The 27,869-nt window shown below is 46.5% G+C and overlaps 1 protein-coding gene across 2 annotated transcripts in view; it reads left to right on the top strand.

Moving 5' to 3' along the window:
* Positions 1-27,869, top strand: part of KMT5B (lysine methyltransferase 5B) — a 288,550-nt gene that overhangs the window by 193,285 nt on the left and 67,396 nt on the right. For both annotated transcript variants that reach the window (XM_086957817.1, XM_086957816.1), the window contains exons 9-10: positions 4,883-4,902; positions 4,989-5,125. In XM_086957817.1, the coding sequence (XP_086813943.1) occupies positions 4,883-4,902; positions 4,989-5,125 (157 nt within the window). The remainder of the gene's footprint in view (positions 1-4,882; positions 4,903-4,988; positions 5,126-27,869) is intronic.

Raw genomic sequence — 27,869 nt, 5'->3', positions numbered from 1 at the left:
CCCATAATGGCAAAAAACTATCTGAGGATGGAGAAGATGCCCATGCGCACTGTAGTCCAGGGGAGAAGTCACCTATCTCGTGATACTTCGAAGACTCTTCCAGGACAATAAAGTGCAAACATCCGGACCCAACACTAGGCGGCGATCTATGCTAAGATATGAATGTCAGCAGCCCTACATGCCAAGAACAGATGCATACTGGTAAGTAGGATTTTCCTTTTCTGCCCACCATGCCGCTCTAGACAAAGACTTGTTTTATGCAAATTAGCCATGGACCTTCTCCAACAGGCATAGCTCATTCTATGGCACAGAGGCTGACACTACTTAAGGCATTTTATTGATGGTTCAGTTCCACAGAGTATGATGCATGGTCGGCACGTTGTAAAGGTTTGGTACACAGGAGGTTTGGCACATATCCTAAGCCCAGGCCCTTTGGTTAGCTTTTTCTGTTCACAGCTGTGCCAGGCACTGCAACCAACCGCAACTGGAGTTGACTGTCTGGAATGTTGGTGCATGGCCTTGCTGAAACCTGCGCTCTGTCAATTGGATATGTAACCGGTTTGCTTGTATTGTTTGACTGCAGACAGGACCTGCATTCAAACCCCTCTCTGCACTGAGCAGATGGGTGTGCATGGGAGGTGGATGCAGGAATGGACTTGGGTCATGGGTAATCAAATTCTCTGCACAGTGGTAATTGGACAAAATAAAAAGGTATGGAGTAAATCTTCAAAGAAAATATATCCACCAGAAAAAAAGCTTTGTTAAAGGTAAAAAAAATTCTGGTCATTCAACATTAATTCATACTTTCAAAACACAGAAATTCCATCAAAAACAGTTGAAGCGAGTTATTGTTACTAAACAAAAGTGAAAACTCCCCAAAGTTGTCGACTTATTATGAAAGAAGCAAATAGTATCTTACTGCCCTCTATACAAACCATAACTCCTCTCATTTGCAAACCTCATGACCTCACAGTATTTTATACCAATACATAACAGGACATTGCAACATCATTAAATCACAATGAGACTTGGCCACATAGCTAGGCACTGTCCTGGAGTACTATGCCTAGACTGAAGCACCTCATTAAAATATAAAAGCTCAACAATTGGCTTAACCAATGATTGTCAAGACCTTTTGGCACAGCAGAGTACTTTTGGCACTTGATAATTCTTGAGGTCGAGAACTGGAATGTCAGAGTTGAGAGGAATCTGAAAATGCCCTGACCATACAAGAACCTGGAAGAAACCAAGGCACCTATGCCACTACAAATGGGCGCACCACTGAAAACTATTTATATTGTATTGTATGGTATATAGCTTTTATAGAGCGCAACAAACCCTGGTACCCGGGCGCTAAAGCTATGTGAACACAGACGAACGTGGAGCGAGAAGGACAGAACCTAAAATGGATAGTACTCTGAGACGACAGGATCAATTTCTGGGGAACAGCCACGTTTTGATCCTTTTCCTAAACTGGGATAAGGTACTAAATTTTCTGATTTCAAGTGGCAGTTCATTCCAAAGTTTCGTGTGGAAAAACTAAAAGATCTTCCTCCCAGTCTGACCCTGTTGAACCTGGAGACCTTTGCCAGACAGGCAGAAGAGAATCGGACGCTCCGGGTGGGAGTATACCAGACCAATTTCTTCTGTAGCGGCTTAGGACCGAGTCCATGCAGAGCCCTAAACCCTATACAAAGGGATTTGAAATATATTCTTTGCTGCACAGGGAGCCAGTGTAGCTCAGCTAGACATATTGAGGCAGAAAAGCCTTGTCATGGTCTAGACAGAGCTAATCTTGCTGCCGTATTCTGAACACTTTGCAGTCGCTGAATCAGATATTTGGGGGACTCCAGCAATAAGACGTTGCAATAGTCAAGTCTGCTTAAAATATTGACTCAGACACAGGTCCTATTGGTGCACGTCCCGATGTAGGAATTAAAAAAGTAATAGAAATAAAAGCTCTGATTAAACTAAACAGGTAATGAAGGTGATTATAGTGACCTTACCAGAAAACCATATATTCCATAAACCAGCTGGAGAAAGCTGAGCATAGATGACTCGGGTTACTCCGACTACTGAATGAACTTGATTTTTTAAGATAGTTTTTTATGATAAAGTACAACAAACAAACGCAACAAAAAAAATTAACTGCTTCAAATACATTTATGCAGTACAATGTGTAATATTTCAGTATGTCTTCAGTGATAATAAAAATAAGCCATATGACTCATTGAGTGAGATTTCTGTGATTGTTTGTGTGAGCATTTGATATGTCCTTGAGGTAAAGGCTGCAAATTAATAAACTCTTGCATAGGGGCAGTGAGAGATGTTACCAATAAACATACGGTTAGTAGTAGGCTGCAAGGTAATAGCATGTAAACATGTATGACTGGCAGTCTTTGTAATCTCAGGTTTACTCAATATGGCATTAATGCAAGGTGCCAAAAGTACCATTTGTATCCAGGGATGTTTCAAAGTATACAGGTCCCGCTAAGTGTAGTAAGTAAGGAATCTGCGGCTAGAAAATCAACCAGATAAAGCATTACCGAAGGTAAGAAACGTGTTCCTCTGATAGAGACGTGTCTATAGACGTGTAGATTCCTTACTTTTGAATGGATACCAGCTACTTCCCTTGCTCATGAGACTACTTCCTCTGATATTCCTCAGGCCAAAACCTGAACAGACCTACTTTACGTGCCCCCGTTCATGCATACAGTTAGGATCTGCACACTCATGCCTTGTTATGGGCATTATTCACATGATGCGCCATCTGGAAACAATGCTGCGTTTCATGAGAATATTTATTTATCCTACTCGCTTAAAGTCTGATCAGGTTTACATAGTCTTCTTTTCCAGTGAAGTTTTCATATCCTGATGAAAATCTGATGGGTGAGCAAGGTGCAAGATTCAGACCATATCCTTCACAGGGGATTTCTGTACACTCGGTCGTGACTTGTCCTTACACTCCCTTCTTAAGAACAATGTCGTGAAAGATCATTCTTTGCTTCAACTTTGCATTTTGCAAAAATCATTCAAGAAAGGTTGATGACATATAAGCAGGGCCATTGGAATTATGCATTTGGGGAGGACCAGATTTTGCGGCAGGGTTGACTAAATTATACAATAAAAAACCACAGTAAAGTGCATTTCTTTGATAGTATTACATCATTATTTTGTCTTTTGTACCTGTTAACACTAGGCAAAAGTTTCATCCTACTAATATTAGTTTAACACCCAAATCCGGCAACAATCAACTGAAAAGTGACTAGTAAACCTTCATGAAGGGTTTTCCACTGTGCAGCAACATCTGTCACAGCATTTTTAATAACTTTTGAGCCATTTGAGCTAAAATAATTATTTTTGTTCAAATTTGTAGATTATGCTGTAGAAGATGGATTATTTTCCATATGCTGCAAGATAATTATTTGGTAAAAGTTACAGAAGGGAACAACAGAGCAATTTCACTGTGAAGCCTCTTAAACTTTAAAATTAACATCTCAATTAGTAGCTATTTCCATTATGACCTTTAGTTGCAGGTACGTCTCAACCAATTAAGGAAGGAAATCAAGGAATGGCAGTATTAGAATCATTCTGGTTATATTTTTTCTATTTTTCCTCTCTCCTTGTAAGGTCGATCAGCCTTGTTTCCTTGTACCAATTACAGCTAAAAAGCTACATCTTATGCATTCCCTCCACTGCACAAGCCCACCTGATAAGGGTCAGTAAATCAATACTGAGCACTTGATTATCTCCAAGTCTGATGTGTTCTGTTAAAATGCCATCTCATATGAACACAGCAGATGCGAGTCATTTAGGAAAATAGGCATTGCAAGCCATCTTTGTAGTCCTATTTCAGTCGGTAACAGACTGGCCCATAACAAGTTTTGCTACTCTGCTACACCCTCCCCTCCCCTCCCCTCATCCACTTACAGCCTCATTCTTCCTGTCCCGCCCATCCCCCACAACCACCACCTCCTCCTGCAGTTCTCCCACATCTCCCCTCCCCCATGTATGACTGAGTCTACACAACTGGCAATAGTGCTTCTCAACTTTGCTACTAAGTCACTGATCTTGATCAACCAGGGCACGGAAGCCTGCGTAAAGTTAAAACAGAAAGAATATTGAGGCTTTTTAGGTATATGTAGGACAGATGCTGACAATCCAGTTCAATGATTGCATTAATGTGAAATAAGACAGCAGAACGGAGTACGTCCTTCAATATGCATTGTGTAATTGAACAGCTCTGAATAGTGGAAGCCAGACCCCTCCTGCGGCCTGCCAGTCAAGAAAGAGTGAAGTCTGCAGTACCAGTTTCAGTAGACAGCGGACCCCATATTACGCTATCAAATCCAGTTGGTAGGTTCAACATGACTAGTGGTTGAAAACTCATGCTATCCTCTGTCTTTTCATGTTTCGGCAAAGCGCATATGAATATGAATCCTGTACCAGTACCAGGACAAAGAACCAAGGATACTTGGAAATCCTGCAAACAGTGCTGGGCTTCAGTATATTCATGCAGTTTTGAACATTTTACCATAATTATAGAAACTTTAATGTAGACATCCATGCACAGCTCCTCTCAGATGTTTAGAGTAATTTTCATCTACATGATTAATTGGACATATTTTCTCTTGTAAAGCAGTCAGTTTTTTGTCACAAATGTCATAGCAACAGTTACATTTTAGATGGTCTTAAATTGCATATTTTTTGCCTGGACCATTTGGCTAAAGACTTATTTTTCTCTAGTAGATAAATTTTTCAGTGCAGTAATCAAACAAACTCATTTGCTGAAAAACTGTTATCTGAAAAGTGTTCTGTATGTCCGAGGTCTCCTGTGTATGAATTTTATTGGTATTTATTTTACCTTTTCTTTCTTGTTTAGATTGCCGGCCAAACTGCAAGGTAAGCTTTATAAAGGAAACCTAACACAGCTAAAATATTCCAGTATATTTAGTTCCTGGTTTAATTAAATTTTTTATTTCTTGCAGTTTGTTTCCACTGGCCGTGATACAGCATGTGTTAAAGCTCTACGAGACATTGAACCTGGAGAAGAAATTTCTTGCTATTACGGTGATGGTTTTTTCGGGGAAAATAATGAATATTGTGAATGCTACACATGCGAAAGGTATATATTAAATGTGTTTATGATTTTTAGTTGGGGGCTCAATCCTTAAATGTTGAACAGAAATCCCCTGCTGGGTGCGGGGACAACAATATTAGGTCAGTGGTCTTTATCTTGACAATATAGTTTAATAAATATAGACGCTTATTCCATTCTGCTTTTTGTGGTTCACTCAAGGATTCATAGATAACTAAGTTTTAATTGTGAACATTAATTTGTTCAGTCTGCAATAATTTCTACTTTATCTCCACCTCATGAACAACAGAGCCCCTTTTAATCAGTACCCAGTCAGTCGGAAAATGTGAACTCTAAACTAAGACATAAACATTTTTCTTATCATACAACTTTCCCTGAGCCTTCATGAAAAAGCACTTACCGGTGGTTGGAGTGCCAGAATGGCTAACATTACACTTAGCATCTGGAAGTTATGTTGATTGCTCTAAATGTAAGGGTTGGGGAAGCCACTCTTTTCCTGCAACATGATTTCCTAGGCCTACTTTTGGAGAACAAAATGCAGGGTGTTGTATCTCTTGAGATCTATGTATGCCTTCATCAAAGGAGTTGGAATCTCTTGTTTTTGACTACTGTTGCAGCTCCCCTGTGCTTGCACAGCCAGTGATACAGGTCCAGTAGTCCAGTTATGCTTCTTACATTAACCCCCACCCCCATAGTGAGTCTGAAGCCAAGCGAGGACAATGCAGGATCTATGCACTACAAAGACTATCATGTGAAATATGCATACATCAAAGACAAAAATGCCCATAAGTATTGGACCTATAACACCAGTCTGTTAGAACACTTCTGGGTCAAGAAGATACTCTGCCAAGAGGAAGAGCTGGAGAGCTGTCAGGAAGAGTACTGTCCCTTTGCTGGGATTGCTTAGCTGCATTGCCTACAGTTGTTGCTTCTGTCTTAGAGAGACTAGAGACTGGACTCTTGCTTCAACATTCTGCTTGAGAAGATTCTCCAAGGCCTTATGTGAGCTTGCCTCCTGTTCGAAGTTTCAGGCCATCAAACACTACACGTGCAGCCCCTGAACTCCTCTGCTGGGAGATCTGACCTGCCAAGTGGTGCCAGTTCTCCAGTCTTACACCTTTCATAGATTCACATGCTTGACTCTTCTCCGTCGTCATGGCGGGAGTCCCACAGTACTTTAATAAGCAGTGCTACATTAGGACTAATTGATAAAGAAAGTACATTTCTAAACCAATCCATATCATTATAATAGACCCAAACTTCAGCCAATCAGAGACGAGCATCAGACCCCATCTCCCTTGCAGAACGGTCATACCTCAGATTTATAAACTCACGTCGTGTGTGAGGGAGTCTCCCTGAGCTCTGCTCAGTTTTTTCAGTTGGTGAACTTCTGACCCCGCTCTGTTTCCTCCTCGAGGAGTCTTGCTGTTCTCAGCTTAAGGCATTGTGTTATAACTTGCCCTTCACTACTTTTTCATGAAGTCCGAAGGATCTAAGAAGACTGATTAGACTTTGCAGGTTTTGTGGGTAGGCAAAGCTATTTTGATAAGATTCCCACAAAGACTGTCCTTACTACTTGCATCCAAAGCATTCTGCCAGGGATTGTAAGTATTGCAGAAAACTCTGAAGGACAGAGAGGCCGGATTTTATTATGTCTACAAAAGAAGAAGTCCTGATCTGAATTGGGATCTGATGAAGAGGAACGCCCTAGTCGCTCAACATCAGAGCGAAGGTGTAAAAATGAGGGCTCTACCTCATTAAAAGTGGACTCAAAAAACATGAAGGCTGAAAAACTATTTACTTCAGAGAATGTGTATTGTATTGTATTGGCATTTATATAGCGCACTACTTACCCGTAGGGTCCCAAGGCGCTTTGACCGCTGCGAAACCCTTCCTGGCTTCCCTGAGAGATGGTCCCTTAATGGGTATCTCCAGGGTGAGACCAGGCATCCCCGGCGGTCTGGTGGGGCCGTTAGTGAAGATGAGGCAAGCTAATGCCCAGAGTTGCCGAGTGTGATCGCTGATCAAAGTGGGCACCGAGGCGAGAGAATTATCGAGTCCGCTGACCCTGGTCCAGAAACCTGCCGCGCCGGGAATCGAACCCTGGCCCCGGGCCGTCCTCTGCTCTCGGGTCTGCCGCCTCTAACCAGTGAGCCACACTACTTCACTATAAGGCAACCCACAAACATCCATCAAAAAGTTCTGAACAAAAGAAGCCTTCCACTTCTTCTGGATATGAACTTGTTACACCTCCAAAAACTTTTCGAAAGACGTCCAAATCACCGTCAACGGACATTCCTACCACTGAGCCGACGATGGCAGTGGTGCCGGCTTTGTGGACGAGAACAGTGAGGACGATCAGCTCGTAGACAGTGACTTCGTTGATGATTTCATTCTATGGCATCGTTGTTCTAGTCTCCGATGAGAATTCCTGTTTTGACCACTATTACCATAAAACGACTATCTTCATCAACAACGTCATTAATGGAGCACAAAAAACATTCCACGGCATGAATTTACCCAAAAGTCTCCAGGCCTGACCTCTCTAAGTAAGATATCACCTCTACTTCTCCAGTATTAGGGTGTCTTTCATAGATTCACATGCTTGAATAATTCCCAGTCGTCGAAGTGGGAGTCCCACGTTACATAAAATAGTAGTAGTATATATATATATATATATGTGTATGTGTGTGTGTGTGTGTATATATATATATATATATATATATATATATATATATATATATATATATATATATATATATCCTCTTAAATATATATATATATATATATAAATAGACATAAAGAAGAAATTTAAAAGTACCATAGAACAACATAGGCCCATAGAGGTTTAAAGGGAGAATTCACTTTAATAACATATCCATGTCATTATAATGGTCCACATTCCAGCTAATCAGGCTGCAGCACCCTCTAGAATCTTCTCCTCAGAAGCTCAAGCCCTCAGATTTTCTACTGCACGTCATGTGAAGGGAGTCTCCCTGAGCTCAGCTCAGTTTCTTCAAACTTCAAACCTTTCAATCTTCTTCAACAATGTCTTCAACAAAGAAATCTTTATTCAGGCCTTGTTCTGCTTGTGGAAAACTTTGCCTGTTCCATGAGGACCCACATAAAAAATGCATCTATTGCCTGAACCCGGACCATGAGGTGAGGAACTGCAAGTTTTGCAGAACTTTTTCTATCTAAGACCGTAAAGGATAGAGAGGCCCGTCTCCTTCTGTAGCTACAGAGGTTGAAGACTTCAGACAATCCTATGTCTGATGTGGAGAGTGTGTCTTCCCACGGGATCTGCCGGCCTCTACGCCTACGGGACCTGGTTCTCTGGCGTCGCAGTCCCAAGCTGTGCCCTCGTCGTCCAAAATAAGTGGCAGCTCGTCGACGCGCCCGTCAACGACGACAAGATCCGTTGACGTTGACAAGATCCGTCGACGTTGTGCCAACGATGACGACGACATGCTCTGTGCCGACGAAGATGACGGCGACGACAACTTCCGCATCGTCGACAACGAACCAAGAGGTTAGGCCCATAACCTCCATTGTGAAGATCTCGTCGACGGCGAAGAAATCCGTCTCATCGCCGGCCTTGCCAAAGAAACATTCGTCGACGAAGGCTTCGTCGACGTGTCGCCCGGCGACGATACCATCTTCGTCGCCGGTACCACCTTCGTTGCCGGTACCACCTTCGTCGCCGGTCGCCTCGTTGACAGCTCCGTCGACGGCGAAGAAGACCTTGTCGACGACGGCCGCACCATCGACGGGAAAAGTCCAGGCTCTGTCAACGGTTTCCGCTTCTTCGTCGACGCCTTGTTCTACATTGCCGAATCCATCGACGACTATATCGACCACGAGCCCGTCGACGGGACCGTGGACGGGACACTATTCTCTGGCACCTACAACAACCTTTACTGTGGTGACAGCTTCTATTGTAAAACGTCCCACTCTGCTGGTTTTGAGTCCTCTTCAAGGTGGTTCTGGTCCCCCTGCTCAACTCTTTGCATCTGCCCAGGAGGAATCTTCGGATGGGTCTTATGTTGATGACACCTTTCGTCCTGCAGCAAGTCCTTCGGAGCTCAATATAAAATATCAGAACTATGATGATGAGGGCAATGATGACAGGGGTTCACTCTGCCCAGTTCATGATGACCTGTTGGATGTTGACCACGAGGTTCCTATGGCACACATACCGGTGTCTCTGATATCGAACCTTCAGCACATGTTAGACGATTATATTCATCGATTTCCTCCTTCTGCTCAGAATTCGCCTACTCCGCCTCCTCCACCACGAGAGCCACTTCCTGTTGCTCAGCCAAGATCACCAGTGCTTCCTGATCCTGGTACTGATGAGGATGACGTCCGCAATGATACGGGCCAGGACGACGACGCTGTCCTTACAGATTGGGACAACTATCGGGCCCAGACCCCGTCTCCTCCTCCAGCTTCTCCCCTGGCTTCGCCCCCAGTGGACATTGGGGGTCTCTACAAACTTAATGGTGAGAGCCGCGAAGCGTTTTAATCTGCCCATGGACGTCAAACAGCAAGACTGTTTCCTTTATGACTTTAAGGATCAACCTTTGAAGCAAGTACAAACCATCCCAATAATTGACTTTATATGGCAGGGGGGACTTAAACTTATGGAAAGGCCTAACTCTATCCCGGTCGTGCTTCCACGCCTTGACAAAAAGTACAAGGCTTAAAGAAGAATAGAGAGAGACCCCTTTGGGAACCAGGGGAATAGGGTTCAACCAAACAGTAGAGTTCAACAGTTTCCCTTGGTAAATTGTCTAGAGAGTTAAGCCCAAATATTGATCTTGGACACAAGACTCAAATTAGTAAAAATATAAACATGAACAACATTGTATATAAAAAAGTAGGAAAATTGTATTAAAACAATATTATCATAAATATGAGATAGTAGGGAAAGGGGAAGTGTGTCCCTCCTTCTCTTCCCTTTCCCTACTATCTCATATTGGATGAATTAGAGTATGTTTGTAGGTTTTCTCTTACACATTGGTGAAATATTGCTGTGTAGATAGGGTGTGTATGAATTACAGGACAAATACTTGATTATGTCCAAAGGAATAGTGTAAAGAGTGACAAACTCTATTTTAAGCTTTGTGTATGTGTTTTTTAAATTTATGATAATATTGTTTTAATAAAATGTTCCTACTTTTTTATATACAATGTTGTTCATGTTTATATTTTTACTAATTTGAGTCTTGTGTCCAAGATCAATATTTGGGCAATATTCCTTGCTGGAAATTTTACAGTTCCTGAATCCTGGAGAGTTCCTCTCCACAATCGACCTCCAAGATGCATACTTCCATGTGCCAATCCATCACAGACACAGGAAGTACCTTTGCTTCACAGTGGGATCGAAACACCTCCAATTCAAAGTTTTACCTTCCGGCCTTCGTTCCACTCCGAGAGTCTTCACGAAGATCATGGCTCCTGTTGCGGCTTTTCTACGCATACAGTGCATACAGTTCTACCCTTATTTAGACAACTGCCTAATAAAGGCTCAAACCTTTCATGCAGCAAGACAACACACCCAGACTTGCCTAACCGTCTTTCACGCCTTGGGTCTTTCCATCAACCACGAGAAATCACATGTCCGTCCAACCCAATAGAGAATGTTTCTAGGGGCATTAATAGACTCTCGTCTGGCGAAGGTGTTTGTTTCGCAGGAGCGACAGGATCGCATCGTCAAGATGGTGGCTCTTCTACGCTCAAGAAGGTCCGCTTCTGTCCGGATGTTAAAATCTTTTCTGGGCATGGCTTCGTCCTGCATACAGCTGATCCCCAATTGCAGGCTACACATGCGGGTACTCCAAGAGGAGTTGGACAAACAATGGTGGCAAGTCTCATGGTCGTTCAACGATGAGGTCTGCCTGACCCCCCCGCATTGGAATGGTGGGCTCACCTTCCAAACATCACCATCGGGCGGCCGTTCCAGGACACAGACCCCACGCTTACCCTTACGACGGCGCTTCCTTAGAGAGTTTGGGTGCACACCTCGAAGGGTTGTCAGTCAAGGGCAAATGGACGGCAGATCAATGCACATGGCACATAAATCAATTGGAACTCTTGGCTATCTTCCTCGCCCTAAAATCTTTCTGGCTGCTGGTGGAAGGGAAGTCGATGCTGGTGCGTACGGACAACACCACCAGTATGCACTACCTCAACAATCAAGGGGGTACGAGGTCTCTTCTGCTGTCCAGACAGGCACAACAGATCTGGGAATGGGCGATTCATCATCGAGTCCAGCTAACAGCAGTTCACGTACCAGGTGCCTCCAAAGCCCTTGCCTACTCTCTCAGCAGATCGGCTACTGACAATCGCGAGTGGGAACTCCATCAACCGACTCTGGAGTATGTGTTTCGCTTGTGGGGCCAGCCGGAGCTGGATCTGTTTGTGACTCCCAATGACCGCAAATGCCTACGCCACCCTACTACGCCCAACTGCAACAATACTCATCGGCGCAACTACATGGTCTCCAAGGCCCTTGGCCAATTGATTCCTCTGTGACCAACTATATCAAAAGCTTGGGACTGACAGCTTCAACCCCCCCTCCCCTTCTTCCTGCTCCGACCCACTCCTAGCCTTCCCCCCCCCCCCATCTCTTACCCCGATTCCCCAGCCGGACCCATACCTACCTCTCTCTCCATTTATTATCTCAATACGCGCTCTGCAGTCAAGCATTACCACAAACTCTCTGTCCTACTTGATCTCCACAAACCTGATCTCTTATTTCTTACGGAGACCTGTTTCCGTGATCGTTCCCTCCCTACCTTATTAGCTTCTCTCCCCGCCACCTACTACGCTCTCTGTGCGGATCGGCCTTCTGGCAGACCGGGCGGGGGCGTCGCCCTGATCGCTCGGAAGGATCTTCCTTTTCAGCCTCTTAATTTTCCTTCTATCGGTACCTCAGATTTCCTAGTTGCCCGATCACTCTCCTTTAATATACCTCTCACTTGTCTACTTATGTCCCGCCCCCCCCCCCCCTCCCCCAACCCTCTCAAACCTTCCTTGCTGGGTTTCAAGAGCTTGTGGCCACCCTAGCGATTAACAACTCCTCCATTATGGTGCTAGGTGACTTCAACTTTTGGCCCTCTGACCCAGCAGAATGCTCCACCTCTAAAGAATTTTCCGATACTCTACGCTCTCTCAACTTTACTTCACATGTCCTCTCTCCTACGCACACTCAGGGCCACATCCTCGACCAGATCTGGTCCCTCAACTGCCCCATTGCGTCTCTATCCATTTCCCCTTGCCCCTGGTCTGACCACTCCCTGATTTCTTTTTCCTCATAACTTGGCCCACCCACCAAGCCCTCACATCCCAAAAACATCTGGGTACGCTCCTGGGGCCGGGTGGATGTGGCCTCTTTAGCCACCTCTCTCTCCTCTTCCAGCCCTGACCTATCTGGTGGGTCCATTTCAGAACAAGCCAATTCCATCAATTCCTGGCTAACATCAGGCTGTGACTCCTTCGCCCCGTTCAGGCGAGTCTCCTCCAGACGCACGAACGACTCCAACCACTGGTTCAACGAGGAACTGAAGGCGCTAAAGCTTACAGTTCGTCACGCAGAACGAGCCTGGAGACGACAATACTGCCCCATCCTCAAAGTCCAGTACACCTCCCTTCTGTCGCAATACAAAAAATCCATTCTGACTACCAAAACGAACTATTTTTCCTCCAAAATCCTTGTCGCTGAGAATAAGCCTAGATACATTTTCGCTATTGTTAACAAACTAGCTTACTCTGACAGGACCACTCTCAAACCTTCCCAGTCAAAATCTTTATGCGACTCCTTGAATACCATTTCTTGGATAAAACCGCAAAAATCAGAGCAAACATCCCCCCCCTCCTTCTTCCTTCCTTAATCCGCCCCGCCCCCCCTCTGAGGCTCGTCTTGACTCAATCCCTCTCCTAACGGAAGAATCCCTTTCTCTCCCTTCTCCCTCTGGTTAAATCGGGTCCCCACTTGACCCGTGTCCTGCCCATATTCTCTGTCATATTTTCACTAACTGCCCGCTAACTCCGCTCACTTTTCTCAACTGCTCCCTGTCTCGGGGCATTGTTACCCCTATTCTTAAAACTGCGATAATCCTCCCCATTCTTAAAAAGCCTGGCGCGGACCTCTCTGCTCCCGCCAACTATCGCCCCATCTCTTTACTCCCCTTCCTCTGGAAAGTTCTGGAGCGACACGTGACCAGAGTACTCACCAGCTATGTGGAAGAAAACCGAGTTTTAGCCCCCCGTCAGGCCGGATTTCGCCCTGCTCACTCCGAGTCAGTAGTGCTATCGGTACTTGACTCGGTACTTGACAACCTCAGAGAGGGATTGGACACAAACATCCCCCAGGCCTTGGTCCTACTCGACCTGTCCGCCGCCTTTGACACGGTGGACCATTCCATCTTACTTTCCCGTGTCGGGGCGGCGGGCGTTGGCGGCTTGGCATTGGTCTGGCTGTCCTCCTTCCTGAGTGATCGCACCCAAGCGGTGCGCCTGGGCGACTTCTCGGCCGAACCACGGAAGGTCTTATGCGGGGTCCCTCAGGGCTCTTCCCTTTCCCCACTACTGTTTAACTTGTACATAGCCCCCCTCATCTTTGCTCTTTAGCATAGGGAGGTCTCTGTATACAATTATGCGGATGACCTCCAGCTCATCTTCTCTCTCTCTCAATCTTCTGACTCTAAATCTAATTTCCAATCTACCATGCTCTTTATCCGGGACTGGATGAATCTCAACCACCTGAAACTAAACCTGATAAAAACAGAGCTGGTTTTGACAGGTGGTTGCTCCAGTCCCTGGTCCCCCCTTTTTTGGCCCTCCTCCCTTGGGCCCCCTCCATCCCCTTCCTCCTCTGTCAAAACGCTCGGTATCAAACTCAACAACCAACTCACTTTGCACTTCCAGGTGAGCTCGGTGGTTTCCTCTTCTTTTCTCTCTCTCCGCACTATCCGCAAGGTCTCCCGCTTCTTTTCCTTCACCGCCCTAAAACTAATCGTACTAGCTATGGCCGTCTCTCGCTTGGACTATGGCAATGCCCTATTCCACGGCATGCCAGCATATAGCATACGACGACTACAGCTGGTACAGAACCAAGCCGCCCGCTTGGTTCACAACCTATCCAAATCCCATCACGATACCCCCATTCGTGAGCGCTCCCAGTTCAAGGTGGGTTGCCTCACCTTTCAGGCTCAGCTAGGCTCCGCTCCTGCTTTCATCTCTTGAGCGATTAACGCCTATGCCCCCGCCAGGAATCTCCGCTCTTCCTCTCAACACCTTTTGATAGTTCCCCGCTTTTGCCGAAAAAAATGGGGAGGCTCTAAATTTTCCACACTGGCTCCCATCTTCTGGAACTCCCTCCCAGTCCATCTCAGATGCTCTTCCCAATACTCTCTCTTCAGAAAGGGGTTAAAAACCTTTCTATTTTCTAAAGCTTTCCCCCAATAAACTCTCCCTTGTCACCCCCGTTCTGTTTCTCAAGGACTCAGTATACTATAGCGCCATGAAACCGCCAGGTGTACGTGCGCTTTAAAAATAATTTAAACTCAAACTCATTCGCAAGTCGGCATCCCCACAGCGGATCGAGCGGGAATGCGTTTTCGATCAACTGGTCGAGAGAATTCGCTTACGCTTTTCTGCCAATTCCTCTGATTCCACGCCTATTGCACAAAATGAGACGTCAGCCGTGTCACATCCTGTTGATTGCGCCCAGGTGGCCGCATCGCCCGTGGTTCACTGATCTTCTTCTGTTCTCCCAGTGCGATCTGATTCTTCTTCATCCCCTGCCTCATCTTCCCACCATGAGCCAGGGCCAGATTTGTCATCCGTATCCGGCCTCTCTCCAGCTTCACGCTTGGAACGTGAGCACAATGAGTTTGCACATCTGAATATTGCTCCCGAGTGCAGAGAAGTGCTTGCTCATGCACGCGCTCCTTTCACAGACAAGACCTATAAACGGAAATGGAAACGGTTTTGTGTATGGTGCCACAAGGAGAGGGTTGATCCTCTGCTCGCCACACTTGAGCAAATCCTGCCTTTTTTCCTCCTTTAGGCAAAGTCAGGACTTTCGCATTCCACTCTTAAAGTCTTCCTGGTCGCGATTTACCGCTTTCGCCACGATGGTTCCACGTCACTGTACTCCTCTCGGATCATTCGTCAGTTCTTAAAGGGGATGTTCCGGATGTTTCCACCTATCCGGCGTCCACCACCTGATTGGTTTATCGCAGCTCCTCCAACCTCCATTCGAGCCTATTCATTAAGCGGAATTGAAATTCCTTACTTGGAAAGTTGCCCTCCTCCTCGCACTTAAATCCTCCAGGCGAGTGAGCGACATCCAAGCTTTCACCCTTTACCCTCCTTTTCTTCAATTCTCCAGGGGCGCTGTTACACTTAGTACAAATCCTACATTTATTTCTAAGGTTCCTTCAGATTTCCACCTTAATGAACCTGTCATTCAAAAGACTTTTTTCCCAGATCCTCAGTCTCCCGCTGAGCGCTCTCTTCATTCTTTGGACTTGAAGCACTGCCTCAAATTCTATATTCAACGCACTGCTGCTTTTCGTAAATCAGACCAGCTCTTTGTGGCCTATGAACGGATGCGCAAGGGACATCCGGTCACTAAACAATCCATTACTCAATGGATTTCTTCTGCCATCCTCTTCTGCCATCAACGGGCTGGCAAGCCTCATTCTGCTCCGGTACGAGCACACTCGACGAGGGCAGTTGCATCCTCTACCGCCCTATTTGCTGGAGTGCCTCTACATCAGTTCTGCAGGGCGGCAACGTGGTCTTTCAGGCACACGTTTCCGAGGTACTACAGTCTGGAGACAGCTGACGCTGAAGACACTGCTGTGGGTCAAGTGGTGCTACGAAATCTCTTCAGATGAAGGTGTGCCTCTGTTGCTTCCCGCCTCCTGTCATAAAAGGTTTTTTCACTGATTTATATATGCAATGTTCATATGTGCATTTATTTGTTTGCATTTGTTCTTATTGCCTTTTATGACTTTCATGTGTTGGCGTACTGCTTTCTATTCTTATTCAAGCATGTGAATCAATGAAAGACACCCTAATACTGGAGAAGATCAAAAGTTACTTACCTGTAAACTGTGGTTCTCCAGTATTGGTGTCTTTCATAGATTCACATGCGACCCACCCTTCCTCCCCTCAGAGGCTCTCTTTTCCTCATGCACTCTTGGTCCCTTTGATGCTACGAAAATCTGAAGCTTGAGCTTCTGACGAGAAGGTTCTAGAGGGTGCTGCAGCCTGATTGGCTGGAATGTGGACCATTATAATGACATGGATATGTTACTAAAGTGAATTCTCCCTTTAAACCTCTATGGGCCTATGTTGTTCTATGGTACTTTTAAATGTCTTCTTTATGTCTATTTATATATATTATATTTACATGTATATGTATATTTATGATGTTTTATATATATATATATATATATATATATGTGTGTGTATACTGCTACTATTTTATGTACTGTGGGACTCCCACTTCGACGACGGGGCATTATTCAAGCATGTGAATCTATGAAAAACACCAATACTGGAGAACCACAGTTTACAGGTAAGTAACTTTTGTTCTTCCATCTCATCGTCTGGTTGCAGAGGAGTCTGGGGATGAGAGCCTGTTTGGTCCAGCCTATAGCCCGTCACAGTTGACAGTTAACCATGGATACCTCGGAGTACATGGGAGGGGACTATTCTTTCATGGCTCGTCATCGGCTGCAACGTTACAATTCCTTATAGGAACATTACCCATTTGAAGCGTATGAAAAACAGCAAAATGTAAGGGGCAGTGCCATGTTAGTGCCCGGACACTCATGCTCCAGTTCCGCTCACTCCAGTGCACCAGGGAGTACAGGTTTCATTACCATTACCTGTGACTCCTCCCCCAACTGCAGTGCAGGAGGAAAGGTCAGCTCCTCGTAGTTTTTCCATAAGGGACTATTACATTGAAAGTGACCCCTATGATCAGCCAGAGGAAGGAGAGCTTGTTCAAGACCCAGGCATGGTCGGTCAGGAATGGCATGACTAGATCGCTCCTTTTCTTTCTGGATTCACTATGCTGTGCATATTCCGCTGTCTTGTGGTTGGGTCCGGATTCGTAGTCTTTTCTGAAATTGGAGAAGATATCGAAAGAAGAAGACTACGAAAGACTTCGCCGAACACTGACCAGCGAAAGGAAGGAGAAATCATCGAGGACTTCGACGATCGTCGACGTCCGCGCGGCCAGGGAGGCCTAAACACTCGATGATGGACAACACGCCGTTCAAGTTCTGCCCTAACTGCCACCACAAGTTCGCGCAGAAAGACCAACACCCCGTTTGCAACCTTTGCTTACCGGTAGACCACAGAAGCGAGGACTGCAACGCCTGCTCCGTCTTCGCCCCGAAGACCCTTCGTGTGAGGAAGAGCCAGAGGGTAGCGCACGCCACCCTCCAAGGAAAAGCCCCGACGCCATCGCTGTACGAGCTGGGGATGTCCTCGGAGGAAGAGGACAGCTACACGGTCGTAGAGACCGATTACACGAAGACATCTGATAAGGTAGGAGACTCGTCGTTGCACGAGAGACTCTGAGTCTCGAAAAAACGAGGGCAAGACCCCGAAAGCGCCGACGCAGAGACACCTGGCGTCCGCGGCTACCCACAGGCCCAGCGGATCCTCTGAGAAGGAGTCCCTGGCGCCGAGAGCTGTTGAGCAGCAGAAGTCGTCGAAGATCGTCCCCGAAAAGGACCGATCGACGTCGAGGGAGAAAGACCCTAAAGCCTCAACGCCGTGAAGGGACCCCAAACCCAGTTTGACGTCCAAGTCCTCGACGCCGAAACCCTCACAGCCGAGCCAGGCGCCGAAGAGGGTGGCCGAACAATCCGGCGCGGACAACGCAGCCGATATGGAAAAGAAAAAACGGCGACTAGAAGCCGAAATGGAAAATATATTGCAGCGGAAAAAAGATTTCAACGCCAAGATGAGAGCCTTCACGATTCCCCACAAGACCAAGCCACCCATGGTAGAACTGGTCGAAGAGGAAGACTAACACGTCGAGGAACATGAGCCTGGCGTCGAAATGGTCGACGACCAGGAAGAGGACGAGAATCCCTACGAGGCTTACAGCTATGAGGAGGAAGAGGACAGCAGGTTGGACGCCGAGTCGGCCACCTCTGACCAGCAGGAGAAGGATTAGCTGGATGTCGACACCGAGAGCCCGGAAGAGGCGGTCGACACATACCCCTCGAGGCCATCGCCGCCGGACGACATCGGGGCTTACAACTCGGTGATAAGGTCTGCAGCAGCAGCTTTCAAGCTCAAGCTTGACGAGGAGAAGCAGAAAGCGGACTTTCTCCTCGAGACATTACTCCCCACGCAAACCAGGAGCCAGTATCTACCTATGCTCTACAGCGTCTTGGCGCAGGGGATGTAGGTATTCAGGGAGCCCGCAACATGCAAGGCAGTCACTCCCAGAACGGAAAAGAAGTACAAACATTCATCAAAGGACCCAGCCTACATTCGAGGCATGGTCTCAGCTGACTCCATCATCACGGCCACAGCAAGGAAGAGGGCTAACGTGGCCACTACTTCTGGACCACCTCCTGATAAGGAGAGCAAAAGGATGGACTTAGTGGGCAGAAGGATCGAACGGAATGCCGCGACCCAATGGCGCATGGCCAATTCCAATGCCCTCATAAACAGGCACATGTACCAGATCATGGAGGAGCTAGGAAAACTGGTGAAAGACCTACCCCAGGAGGCCAGGCAGAAGGCCGGGAAACTGGTGGAAGACGGGAAGAATGCGGCAAATTGTTACCTCAAGACGGCCCTGGATGGAGCAGACACCTCCAGCAGGCTCATGATGATGGGTGTCACGGAAAGAAGACACGCATGGCCAGAATCTCGGGCTTCAAGCCTGAGGTGCAATACAGCATCTTGAACACTCCGTTCAACGGCGAGACGCTGTTCGGGACAACAGTTGACGACAAACTCAGTCAACTAAAGAAAGACAATGAAACTGCACGATCCATGGGAGCCTTGCAGTTCAGAGGCAACAAGAGGGGCACCCAGTCACGGAGGCCCGGCGGAAGAGGTGGAAACCAGCCAGGTACTTCACACCAGGCTTTCCAACAGACGCACCAGGCGGACTCGCAGGCGCAACCGAGTCAACAGAAGCAGTCCTGGCAGTACCAGTCAAGGGGCCAGTCCTTTCGAGGGAGAGGAAATGGACGAGGACAGCATAAAAGAGGGGCCAGCAGCCCGCCTCTAAATGACTTCAGAGACATCCGTGTGCCCGCCAACAGAAAGGATCCCAGGGGGCAGCACGTACAAAGGGATCAGGACACAATGGACAACTACCACCACATAACACCAGTGGGTGGAAGATTAAGATTCTACCTCCAGGAATGGAGAGAGATCACATCAGACAAATGGATACTAAACATCATCCAATTCGGGTACTGCTTAGAATTGGAAGGGAGGCCAACCAGCAGGAGACCAAAGCGAAAGCCACTAGCAAACGAACAGCTACAGCTCACATGGAAGAGCTCAAAGTGAGGGGTCTGTGGACACCAACAGATGCGACAAAGCACATCAATTATCTAGAATTGAAAACAGTCTTCCTTGCACTGAAAGCCTTCCAAACAAGACTGTACAAGCACAGGGTGTTGCTGCAGACAGACAACACCACAGCGATGTTCTACATCAACAAGCAGGGTGGAACACAGTCAACAATGCTTTCAACACTGGCGCAGGAGATATGGAGATGGGCCATCCCCCTCAGGATAGACCTACTGGCCATACACCTACCGGGGAAGGAGAACATTCAGGCAGACTGGCTCAGCAGGCAGACATCGGCATCCCACGAGTGGGAGCTCAATGCTCAGGAGACGAAGTGGTTGTTCAACAAGTGGGGAACGCCATCAGTGGACCTGTTTGCAACACGCCAGAATGCCAAATGCCAAAGCTTCGCATCCAGACAACCCGAAGAGGGGTCCCTTGGGAATGCCCTATGGATAGATTGGTGCGGTACATTTGCTTACGCTTTTCCCCCGATACCACTGATACACAGAGTACTGAGCAAGTGCAGAGCGAGCAACATGACCCTGATACTGGTCGCACCACAGTGGGCCAGACAGACATGGTACTCGCAGATCATGGAGATGGCACAGAGTTCACCCCACAGATTCGGCAGAAGAAGAGACCTGCTCTCCATGCACAACGGAGAGGTACTGCACCCAGAGCCAGAGAGCCTGAGCCTAGTGGCGTGGCTCCTGAGGACATAGAATTCGCACACTTGAGGCTGCCAGAGAGCACCCTCAGGGTCCTTCGGGAGGCACGAAGGCCCAGCACACGGAAGTGCTACGTGGCAAAGTGGAAGAGATTCACAATATGGTGCAGGAAGGAAAGACTTCACAATAAAATGAAGAAGGACTCCACAGTGCTAAAATACCTCACGCACTTACTGGAGAAAAAACTCCGCTCGTCCTCCTTAAGAGTCCACTTGGCAGCGATAGTCGCCTATACAAGGGGTGAGATGGGCAGGAGTTTCTTCACGTCACAGGTTGTGAAGAGATTCCTGGAAGGAGCGAAGAGGATCGCACCACTCAAGCGAGTGCCGCCGCCGGCATGGAACTTGAACATAGTCCTGACGGAACTCATGAAGCAGCCCTTTGAACCACTCCACAAGGCCTCACTAGAAATGCTGACCATGAAGACAGCTTTCTTGGTTGCAATAACAACCTTACGCCGAGTGAGCGAGCTTCAAGCGCTAACGCTGCATGAACCATACATACAAATACACAATGGCAGGGTTGTGATGAGGACTGACCCACACTTCTTACCAAAGGTGGTGTCCAAATTCCACATGAACCAGTCCATACAGATACCGAGTTTTTTCCAAAAACCAACAAATAGCGCAGAGCGAGCCCTACACACCTTAGACGCCAGAAGGGCGGTCATGCACTATATCGAGAGGACAAAGGGACACAGGAAGACAAAGCAGTTCTTCGTGTCATTCGCCAACAGTTTCATGGGAAAGGCTGTAACCAAGAACACTATTGCGCGATGGATCGCGCAAACAATCCAACTCTGCCACAAACGGGCAGGGCAAGAACTAGCAGAGGGGCCACGTGCCCACTCCACTAGGAAAAAAGGTGCTACAATAGCCTTCCTGGCTAATACACCCATACAAGACATATGCCTGGCGGCAACATGGGCTTCGATGCACACATTCACGAAGCACTACTGCGTGGATGTTCAGATGAACAGAGAAGCACAAGTCGGACAAAGGGTGCGCCAGCACATATATTCAAAAACCAAAGCTCATCTTCCACCCAGCCGTCACAGAAATGAGAAACCGCTACAAAATCTATGCACAGCATAGTGAATCCAGAAAGATTCACGCTGCAAAACGAATAGTATCTTACCTGTCGGTGTAGTTTTGCAGCTTGATGATTTTTCTGGATTCACTAGCGAACCCACCCACCTCCGCCAGAGAGATGAGGCTGGAGAAGAATGAGGTGGTTAAAAAAAAAAATAAATAAATAACCCAGAAGTGACTTTATATACAAAGTGGTTAAAAGGAAGTTTCACCTACATAGAACATTGCCATCACTTCGGAGACGAAAGAAACACGGAAAAAAGAATCCGAAGATGGCGCCCAAGGGTGGGAGCTTCCGCAGGAAGCATGCCGACGTCACCGGAAATACACCCAAGGAGGGGTGACGCCGACGCCCACTTGGGCGACGAAAAAAAAAAAAAAAGACTACGAATCCGGACCCAACCACAAGACCGCGGAATATGCACAGCATAGTGAATCCAGAAAGATCATCAAGCTGCAAAACTACACTATTCGTTCTCCACCGTTGACTTCTCCAGCTAGTTCTCCTCCAGGAGATATTGGAGGGTTCCATGAGTTGTTGGAAAGAGCATCGAAAAGATTTGATCTACCTCTTACTACAACTCGAATGGAATGTTTCCTTTATGATTTAAGGACTCTACTTGGAAAATGGTACGATTCATACCTATATTCAGTTACTTCTGGGAAGAAGGGTTGAAACTCATGAGGAACCCAGCTTCGGTTATGGCTGTGTTGCCAAGAATGGAAAAAAGTACAAAGCCCCTGATTTGCCTCCTTCATGTTTAATTGGCCTCCTTCATGTTTAATTGGCCATCCTCAACCCCATTCGGTGATCATGCAGGCAGCTCAACAACGCTTCAGAAATCCAGCAGCCCCTTGTTCAGCTCCTCCTGACAGGGACGGAAATCAGCTCCATAATATTGGCAGGTGTTGTGCTGCCATGGCGGCTACATACATTAAGGACTCCAATGCCTTAGCTATTCTAGGGCGTTAAGACTGCCAGATGTGGTCAGATTTAGCACCGCTACTAGATCATCTTCCCGAGGACAAGAAAAAGGAGGCGCGAGGCATTCTGCAGGAGGGTGCCCATGCATTTTCTGAAGTAATCGATACAGCTATGGACTTGTCTTCCATTGCATTCAGACAGATGGCAGGTGCCGCTGTTCTCTTTAGACAGGGCTAATTAAAGCTTACATCTGTTCACCTGGAGATCCATTTGAAGATTCTCCATGCCCTTCGACGGGTAAAACTTACGGAAACCATGTGGATGATGTTTTGCCAGGATTCAAAGCAGATACAGAGAAGGCACGTTATCTAGTTACACTTCAACAATGAGATTATCAGTTCTTTTGTGGAGGAAGGGGACGAGGTCAGTTCCAGCTGAAGCCTTCCTTTCAGTCCTGCCGATATCCGTCCTATACCTAACAGGGCTATAGACCACAGTATGGTAGTCCTCAACAGCGACAGTTGTGTGCATCCAGCATGCAGTACACACCGCACTCGTCTCCACGCCAGCCTTCAGCATGAGGAAAGCCTCAAGACAACTCTATACGTCAGTGATGTTTTTCATCCACCAGCCACCTCCTTTCATCATCAGCCTCCGGGGATCCATCATCTGTCCACATTTTCCGTCAATGGAATACCATCACAAAAGACAAATGGGTGTTGGATATCATTTGTTGTGGTCACACCCTGAACTTAGTCCAAAAGCCTCCCCACCATCCATACTACAAGAGGAGGCATCAACCTCTTCCTCTCCTAAAATAAGAGATTTCAACTCTTTTGATGAAGGTAGCAATAGAAGGAGTTTCTTTTCGTCAACGTGGGAAAGGCTTCTACTTACATTTCTTCCTTATAAAGAGGAAATGTGGAAAATAGAGAAAAGTCATGGATCTCAGTCGACTAAACAAATATATCAAGAAACAACCGTTTTGATGCTGTTGTTGCAAGAGATTCTCTTGTTGATAAACAGGGGGTGCTTTCTGGTATCTCTCAAGCAATTAGATGCATATTTTCACACCTCAATTCACGTCAAACACCATCTGTTCCTGAGGTTCGAGGTGACAGGATGCCACTATCAATTCAGAGTTCTTCCTTTTAGCCTTCGGTCGGCCCCCAGGGTATTCAGAAATTGCATGGCGCCAGTAGCGGCTTTTCTGAGAAGGCAGGGCTACCAGGTCTTTCCCCACCTGGACGACTGGCTTGTGAAAGGGTCCACATTCTGCTCTGCAAGAGACTCTACTTGGGTCTGTAATCAGCTTTTCAAGTCTCTGGGTTTACAGCTCAAGGTAAAAAAATATTTTCTCATTCTAAGTCAAACTCAGTTATTCCTTGGTGCAGTCTTGTACACCAAGGTAATAAAGGGGTATCCCATGCCGGAACGAAGTCACAAAATAATGCAGATGACAGCTCAACGGCGAGCAAAAAAGTCCACTGCAGTAAGAGTGTACAAGTCTATGCTGGTAATGCTATCGCCATGCATCCCATTGATACCAAATTGCAGCTTGCATTTGAAATCTCTACAGGAGGAGCTGGTTATTCAGTGGATTCAGGTTTAGAGGTACTTCAATTATAACATTGTCATCATTCAGGCAATGAAAAAAGCGCTGTCATGGTGGGGAAAGGAATGCTATATTTCTCCTGGCCTATCCTTCGAGGCGATATGGCCCTACTACATTATGACAACGGATGCCTCTCTGCACTTTTGGGGATCGCATCTTCCAAGATTTACAGATTCATAAAAAATGGTCTGTTTAGGATTCTCACATGCACATCAATCTCTTGGAGTTGATGGCGGGGTTTCTAGGGCTACAGACGTTCCTCCCAAGGATTCAAGGCTCTCCGGTTCTGGTAAGAACAGACAACACCACAACTATGTTCTACCTGGCCAAGCAAGGGTGTACCATGTTCCACACTCTATCAACTCAAGCAGAGGAAATCTGGAGGTGGTTGCTAGAGCACAAGTTAACTCTGGAAGTAGATCATGTCCCGGGCGTAGACAACGAATGGGCAGCCAATGTCACGAATGGGAACTAAATCAGGAGCAGCTAGAACAAGTTCTCAAAGTGTGGGGCACTCTAAAGTTGGACCTTTTTGCATATCTGACCAACATAAAGTGAAATCTGGGGGGAGAACGCTCTCCACATGCAGTGGACAGGAATGTTCACATATGCTTTTCCGTCGTTCCCACTCATCCCAAGGGTGATTCACAAAATGAAGAAGGAGCCATGCCATCTCATTCTTGTAGCCCCGGCATGGCCAAGGTAATTTTAGTATTCGGAACTCCTAACATGGTCAGTATCTCCGCACATTCTCTTTCGGCCGTTGAGCTACCTACTGTCTATGAACAACGGTCAGATTCAACACCTACAGATAAAGTCTGAGTTTATCTGCATGGAACGTCATGACTATGAGTTCAGAGATTAAACATTGCGGGCTTTTCCACCTTTAAAACGTCCTGCAATACCTTGGCAGTTAAACACAGTTCTCACTGGGAAGTAGTGTGGCTCACTGGTTAGAGGCGGCAGACCCGAGAGCAGAGGACGGCCCGGGACCAGGGTTCGATTCCCGGCGCGGCAGGTTTCTGGACCAGGGTCAGCGGACTCGATAATTCTCTCGCCTCGGTGCCCACTCTGATCAGTGATCACACTCGGCAACTCTGGGCATTAGCTTGCCTCATCTTCACTAACGGCCCCACCAGACCGCTGGGGATGCCTGGTCTCACCCTGGAGATACCCATTAAGGGACCATCTCTCAGGGAAGCCAGGAAGGGTTTCGCAGCGGTCGAAGCGCCTTGGGACCCTACGGGTAAGTAGTGCGCTATATAAATGCCAATACATTTACATTTACATTTACATCACTCAACTCATAAAGCCACCCTTTGAGCCAATCCATAAGGCAGAAATGAAAAACATCTCGTGGAAAACTGCGCTCTTGTTGGCCCTCACATCGGCTCGGAAAGTCAGCGAAATTCAGGCTTTCACAGTTTCAGAACCGTTTCTTCAATTTAAAGAGGACATGGTGTTTTTGAGAATGAACCCACACCTTATACCTAAAGTCTCTACTTCATTTAATTTAAATGAACCGATAATTCTGGCAACACACTTCAAAAACCCTTCATCTCCTACTGAAACGGCTCTGCACTCTTTAGATGTGAAAAGTTGCTTAAAATTCTACATTCATAGACAAAGAATTTCAGGAAGTCAGACCAGCTCCTTATATCTGCGCATCCAAGAAAACGCTATGCTCTTTCTAGGAGCAGTATTGCTCTATGGATTTCGTCAGCCATTGCTTTTTGCCATGAAAAAGCTGGAAGACCTCTTTCCTCAAAGATTACAGTGCACTCAACAAGAAAGAAGGCAGCTTCTACAGCCCTGTTTGCTGGAGTATCCCTTCCAGAGATCTGTAGAGCGGCAACATGGTTGAATGTACATATATTCACCAAACTCTACTGCTTTGACTCCGCATGGAAGAATGGTGCGGCAGTTTGAAGGTGGTCCTGAGACCTCTGTTTCTTTAAGGTACAGACATTTCTGTCATGTTTTTTTGTGTTTTTCTGTATCGGCTGTGATAACTAAATAGGACATATTATCTATATATGTATATATATATATATGTATTTTTTTCATAAAAATGTGTGCCTCATAAGAAAGTGTTGTCGCTTAATCGCTTTCATTTGAACATTATTACTGCTAACTACTCTGATTTAAGCGTGAGAATCTACAAAAGATTTATTACTGGAGAAAAAACAAGTTACTTACCTGTACACTGTAGTTTTTCAGACTTGAAATCTTTCATAGATACACGTGCGGACCGCCCACCTTCCCATATAGGCTTGCCACATGATAACTCATATGACTATTCACTTAGTCACACTTCTGCTCGAAATCTGAGGTATGGTGGGTCGGCAGGGGAGATGGGTTCTGAGGCTTGTCTCTGGCTGAAGTTTGGGTCTATTATAAAGCTATGGATTGGTTTAGCAATTGACTTTCTTTATCAATGATTCTTAATGTACTTCTATACTACTGCTTATTTAAGTACCGTGGGACTCCCACCAGTACCACGCAGAAGATCCAAGCATTTGAATCTATGAAATATTTTAATAGTGGAGAACCACAATGTACATGGTAACTAACTTGTTTTTTACAGTTCTGGGCCCTTGGAGGTGTCTTGCCTACTTCAAGACTGAATATCCACGCATCGCCCCTTCAGTACAGTTTCTCCTGGCGCAAGCTTGCCATGTGGTTGAAAACCAACGGATTGTCGAAGTGCTGCTAAAAAGTTCGACACCGCGCCAGCGACTGAAAGAGCCGCTGCAACCCAAGTATAGAGCACCGTGTCTCCGATGTCCGAGACCCCCGCTCCGACTCCAACACAGGCCGTGCTGTGCAGATGAAGGAATCAACGCATCACCTGCTCGCAGCTGGAAGATTCGGTGTAGCGCCTGTTTCTCCGTCGCCGCATCAACTCCAGCGTGGCTGGATTTTCCACGCACCGCACCTATGCGACAAGTCTTTGAAGTTGCCCTGCAGTAAGGAACTGAAGCAGTTTGGCCGAAATTCGGCGCATCACTTCCCCTCGCAGAAATGAATCAGGCCCATTGTCTGTTACCTACTTCATTTAAAATGTCAGGGCTTGTCTAACTTCTGTCTGTTTCCATGTGGTTGCAATGTCAGCTTACTTACAAAACAGGGAACACTCTTTGTTATTAAGGGTCCCGGTCATCAAATCCTTTATGGAAGGACTCAAATGAGTTATGCCACCCAGGGTGCTCCTGGCCCCTGTGTGGAACCTCAACATATTCCTCACTCGACTTATGGTCCTTCTTTTTGAGTCCCTCAACTACTGCCCCCCCCCCTCCCTCCCTTATGGAAGGTTTCTTTCTTTGTTGCCATTTCATATTTAAGACAAATCAGCTAGCTTCAAACTGTTACCTTAGAAGAACCTTTCTTCAAGTACACCACAACGAGTCATCCTTAGGACTTACCTAAAGTTCCTGCCTAAGGTGGTATCTATCTTGCATCTTAGTCAGACCTTTGAGCTTCTGGTGTTCTTCCCACCGCCACACTTGTTAGCAGAGAGGGCACTCCGCAGACTAGATGTCAAGCGGGTCTCATGTACTACATTGACATGATAAAGCCATTTCGCAAAGCTGGACAACTCTTTGTGGCATTCACTAAACCACACAAAGACAGTGCTGTCTCTAAATAGGGCATAGCCAAATGACTTGTCAAAGGAATTCAAACTTGCTACACTAAAGCCAAATGGCAATTACTTGCACCTCCCATGCCCCATTCAACCCTCACAAAAGAAGCCTCAGTGGCATTCCTTTGCAAAATCTCTATAGCTGGCACATTTAAAACAGCTACTTGTCCACTCCTCATACATTTC

This window comes from Lissotriton vulgaris, chromosome 2_1 (genome assembly GCF_964263255.1).
Source record: "Lissotriton vulgaris chromosome 2_1, aLisVul1.2, whole genome shotgun sequence".
NCBI lineage: Eukaryota > Metazoa > Chordata > Amphibia > Caudata > Salamandridae > Lissotriton > Lissotriton vulgaris.
This window is presented reverse-complemented; position numbering and strand designations above follow the sequence as displayed.